This window comes from Pongo pygmaeus, chromosome 2 (assembly GCF_028885625.2).
Source record: "Pongo pygmaeus isolate AG05252 chromosome 2, NHGRI_mPonPyg2-v2.0_pri, whole genome shotgun sequence".
Classification (NCBI taxonomy): domain Eukaryota; kingdom Metazoa; phylum Chordata; class Mammalia; order Primates; family Hominidae; genus Pongo; species Pongo pygmaeus.
In genome coordinates, this window is record NC_085930.1 from 35831338 (window position 1) to 35836902 (window position 5565).

A 5565-nucleotide genomic window follows, 5' to 3' on the forward strand; every position below is an offset into this window, starting at 1 on the left:
GCTGATTTCCTATTTTAGCTTTTATATCCTTCAGGTAAGTGAAGAGTTGTCATGTAGAAGCTCTGGGAGAGTCCTCTCATGCATGCGTTTTGCCTTCCACGTGCCAGATTCTGATTGATACCTATGACCTGTTTTTCTCTTCTCCCCAACTCTGGAGTCTCTTTGTGAGAAGCTGATTTTGATCTCAAGTCCCAAAGCTGAAAATTAATGGGATTTTCTTCTGTTTCTCTGTTCTAAAACCTTCCATTGGTTATCTGATGACTGCTTGTCCTTACAGAAATAGGCCATGCTCCCTTCCTTCCTTATGCCTGAATTTGCCCAAGATTCTGGGACTTTGGTGTCCCTCCTCCCACCTCCAATATACCACTCCTCAGTTTTCCAAATATATTTATTATTGTGTTGACAATGTGGAAAATTCTTATTCATGCCATTATCAATACATGTGTGGCAATTGATACAATACAATTGTGTGCCACAGTTCTCCATAATGAGGATACAATGATACAACATAATCACTAGACCAAAGGAGATCTCGGTCTAAAACAGAAAATTGCACTTGTTGGGCCAGGAGTGGTGGCTCATGCCTGTAATCCCAGCACTTTAGGAGGCTGAGGTGGGTGGTTCACGAGGTCAGGAGATAGAGACCATCCTGGCTAACACGGTGAAAACCTTGTCTCTACTAAAAATACAAAAAATTAGCCTGGCGTGGTGGCGGGCACCTGTAGTCCCAGCTACTGGGGACTGAGGCAGGAGAATGGCATGAACCTGTGAGGCAGAGTTTGCATTGAGCCGAGATCACGCCACCACACTCCAGCATGGGCGAGAGAGTGAGACTCCGTCTCAAAAACAAAAAGTACACTTGTTGTTGATGTATTCCTGTTTTGATTGAGAAAAACCTAGGGAACTACAGGGAACAGAAAGGAGGTATCCAAGATAGATTAGCTAGGGATGGGGTGGCCTAGAAGTTAAACACTGTTGAGGATGCATTTGTAGACAGGATGATGCTTGAGCTGATAATACAAGAATTTATCTCATGTCTAGACTAATTTTTTTCTATTTTCTGTACATAGGACAGTCTACAACTCTATTGTTTATTTAAAATTAGCAATAAATTTACAAGAAAAGTGAGAAATTTTTTATAAGGGTGGTAGATTAGAGGAGCAATGAACCATGTACATTAACATCTGTATCAAGATGTTTTCATTCAAATTCCAGTCTTCTCTTTGATAGACTTTATGGCCAAGGACAAATTCACTCACATCTTCATGTCTAAGTCTTCATATAGATAATTTCAGAGATTTGGGTGTTCTCCAAAATCTTATATTTCATGAACTATTCGTCAGGAGTCTTTAAGGAAATTTGATAACTCTTCTGTTACTAGTGTTAGGATGGGAAACTCATGAATAAAGTTTGGGTGGGTCTTTATGCCACATGAACTACTTTTCTTATAACCTAACAGAAAAAGATAAATATCATATAACATCTACCAGCCAGCTATTTCACTGCTCTTGATGAATGAGGAACAAACAGATCTGGGGTCATTTTCACTATTAACATGGCTTTATAAGGGAATATGTCAGAAGAGTTATATATTTTAAAAAATTGTATTTATGTGAAAAACAGCACCACACAGTTATTTTGAGCTTTACGTATCATTAATTTTCAGAAACTTATTTCACATGGATATTATCTTCCAATGCTATTTTGACGCAATTATAGAGAATACAGAAGAAATTAAAACTTGAGCTATTCTTAACCAAAAACTAAGAGCAGGAATAAAACAATGGAATCTGTGGATATATATCATAAACTGTAATTTTATGAATACATTATAGAAACCACCATACCTCTAATAGCACAATTTTAAAGATGTTTTGGAATACCCGAAAAAGGAGGAGCATAGAAAGCATGGAAAAGAAAGCATAGGAAGCAGAGATAGCTAGGTCAATTCAGACACATAATTTCGTCTTTGGAAATTTAAAAGTCAGCCGTGAAGTTGTTATGTGCATTAATGAAATTTCAGTGTCAGTGTTGTATTCTAGATTATGACAGAAGTCTCAAATTCATTGACTTAGCAGAAATCACACCCAATATTCTTGTTTTAGTTAATGTCTATTTTGTTGACTAATTTTATATTATAAGCAGAGAGGTGCAGAAAGGTCTGCAATGGGGGGTTGTAATTAATATTTGTAAGTTTTATTTATACTGCTTAATCAATGAACTGGGCCATGAGATGAATTTATTACCAGAAAACAAAGATTGAATAAATGATTCCAGAATTGTATCTTCTGGTGACTGTTAAAATCAACTTCCATTTATAAGTCAGAAATTACAAAGTTTGACAACTTAGATCCAATTACTAACATAAAAATGTTACCTTAGGCTCTGCTGCATTGTCAAAAATTATGAGGGATCTGAGATGTTACCATATCGAACACTAACAGTCTAGTAAGTCCGAAATCTCACTGATGAAAGCAGAAGACATGACAATCCTGATTTAGAGAAAAGGACTTTATTGTCGTGGCACAGCAAGCAGCCTAAGCTTTACATTCACATCAGTTTTCTTGCTCCTCGAATTCTACAGGGGCAAGACAGAGAATTCTAGGTGGAAGCTGTTCACTCAGTGAGTTTGCATCACACCTGAGCAACTCCAAGGACAGTTAATGCTAATCTTCTATATTGGGCTGTAAGCAGACCTGCCCAATATTTGCTTCCTGCAGGGACACACTGTCTCCATTTTCCAAGGACATGTGTAATATAGACATCCTTGAAAAAACAGTCCCAAACAAAAGTGACTCTGTGCATAACGTTGCACAGAAAGACAATGGAGAAATTACCTGTGGAGAATTATCTCCCAACTTGGAATTGGTTAGTTTGCTTATCAAGATGTGGGTGTATTTCAAAATGTTGAAAGCTTATTTTTCAATTTTTCCAAATACTTTTTTTCCCCATCAGCTTGGTCTTTTGGCATTTCATATAATTACCTTGCACACGTGGCCATCACTCTGCCAGCAAAGACTTTAGTGATGAAATTCTCAATGATCGCATGACATTTTGGGTTATTTGATTTTGCACGCAGTATCATTTCTAATTGTTATTAAGTTTGCTGTTTTTGATTTGATGGTGAATATCTTGTTAGATCTCATTTCTAAGTTGGTGCTTATAAGGTGCTAATGCCTTTATAAAGTTAAGATGTAGCTTTGTGTTTACCTTTCTATGCTAATTTTACAAAAAGATGAAAATGCAATTCAGGATAAAATCTCTGTTCAAGTTTTCTGGAGAAGTCTTTTTTGCTACCTTTTTCTCCCTCTTTTTAGTCATACATTATTAATGTGGCAAGCATAGTGAAAGTTATTGTTAGAGAAATTCACTTTAATGCCATTCAGATGTACGATGGCTAGAACAAGACCTGAGCCCAATAGATTTTCTCTGAAAAATTTGTATCTAACAAATAATACAGCAGAATCACAGGATCATTGAGCATTTCTGCTTCAATGACAAGATGAAGGACTTGTGAAAAAAAAATGTTTCTTCTCTAATGTCCACATAAGCACCACATGAAACAAATACCTCTTAATAGTCAACACATTGGAATATGCACATAATATAATCATGATTATTATTTTACAGATTTATTTAATTATTTTATTTATCTATATGGTGCTGGTTATTCCTTTCTCACACTAGGTAGGTGAACGATGACTTTGTGTTAATGGGTTTGAGTACCAACCTGAATTTGATTTAAAAATAATGAAAAAGTCTATAGTCTCTCTGGACATCCCATACAAGATCTCTGACATTAACACTCAACTCACTTTCATTCTATGGAAGTTAAAGTTTAATTCAAATTGTCAAACAAATATTTTCCTACAATATGTTTAAAGAATCTTGATTTTAATTAGAGATTGCCAATTAGAATAGTCATTAGACTCAGACAATTTTAATAAGCCACTGGGGTGAGTTAGTGAAAAGGAAGTTGACTCTAGAAGTCAGTGTCAGAGGGACACTAAGGAAAAAATGGACTTTTGCAAGATGGAAAGTCCAGGCCCTTTGTTGGGAGAGGAGAAGAGCCTCTGTTACTCAGACTCAGCCAATTTTAAGAATGTGACACATTGACAGATTTTCCAATAATTTCAAGAGAAGATTCAGAATTATGTAAACACCCATTTTTTTAAAGCCACTCTTAGGTTACTTTGTGAGTTGTCAGTTTCTGCTCTTTGCTACTCATGTGAAGTGGCACTTAAAAACATATGCACATACTACCTAGCCCAGAGCCTGGTGGCTAAGCTGGTTCTCTCCTTTCCAATCGGAGGCCTCTGCCACAAACATACTCCGCCAGATCATTAGTCAGGTCAAGAAGCATCCAAGCTTGATGCCCCTATTTGTATTTATTGGAGTTGGAGGTACTGGAGCAGCACTGTATCTCTTGTTTCTGGCATTGTTCAATCCAGATGTTAGTTGGGACAGAAAGAATAACTCACAGTCCTGGAACAAACTGGATCCCAATGATCAGTACAAGTTCTACTCAGTGAATGTGGATTACAGCAAACTAAAGAAAGAAGGTCCAGATTTCTAAATGAAATGTTTCACTATAAAGCTACTTTAGAATGAAGGTCTTCCAGAAGCCATCCGCACCATTTTCAACTTAACCAGGAAATATTTCTCCTCTAAATGCATGAAATCATGTTGATGTAATCTATTGGAGATTATACTGATTAATAAATAACTAAAACTTGAAAATAAAACAGGTGCCATAAAATCTTTCCATTTACTAATGAGCTACTAAATTAACTGCCCCATTCTGAAGAGAGATCAGGCTTATTTCTGAGAATGTAGAGAGCATGGTGCTTCTACAGTTGGCTTATCATGCACAGCTTTGATCTTGTGAAGAAAATCTAAATTATCAGTTTTTCTCATGTGTGTTTTGGAATAAAAATTATCCACTTGACAGTGGAAACAAAGGGAGAGGATATTCTAAAGCAAAAATTAATCATTTCATTGAACTAAGATCCTTGCTGTCATAGAACAATGTTAGATCCCTAAAATGTAAAACATGCACCTTTATGCCTACATCCTTGCAAATTTGCTCCTGGGAATGTTGATGCAAATCTGGACCACTTGTTATGGATTGCTTTGAACCAATTTAATTGAGTTACTGACCTATTAAAAGAAACCATTTTAAGTTGAAATATTAAAATGGAGGATTCAACCAATGTTTGCTAAAGAGTATATGGCCCATTATCCCAAAAAGATAATTACATTCAAATATTATAGTCAAACTTCATCTTAGATTCAGAGATTTTGTTTTTCTCCTGGCATTAAACAGGTAGCCACCCTTCTTTTATTTTCTTAGTTCTTGTATAATATTTTGGAAGTACTTGTAATGATTTTCACTATCAACCCTGAATATTAATAGTGGGGAAATTAATCCTTCTGGGTATTAATTATGTAAAAAGTACTCTGGGGTTGTGGGGAAGTGTTTGTTATAGTACTGAATTAATGATTAATTACTACCTATCAAATATAGTGAGTAAGTATAATATTATAATCAAAGGTATTTGCAGA

The 5565-nt window shown here is 35.8% G+C and overlaps 1 protein-coding gene across 1 annotated transcript; it reads left to right on the top strand.

The window, feature by feature from the left end:
- The first annotated feature begins 2748 nt into the window (after window positions 1-2748).
- On the top strand, window positions 2749-4576 carry LOC129032412 (cytochrome c oxidase subunit NDUFA4-like). The gene is made up of 2 exons (XM_054479552.1): window positions 2749-2868; window positions 4313-4576. Exons 1-2 carry the CDS (start codon window positions 2749-2751, stop codon window positions 4574-4576), a joined length of 384 nt encoding a protein of 127 aa, XP_054335527.1.
- Window positions 4577-5565: the final 989 nt, after the last annotated feature.

Coding starts and splice junctions, on each gene's coding strand:
- LOC129032412 (XM_054479552.1), top strand. CDS start 2,749: ATGTGTAATATAGACATCCTTGAAAAAACAGTCCCAAACAAAAGTGAC. Junction 2,869..4,312: donor TATCTCCCAACTTGGAATTG/GTTAGTTTGCTT, acceptor TTCCAATCGGAG/GCCTCTGCCACAAACATACT.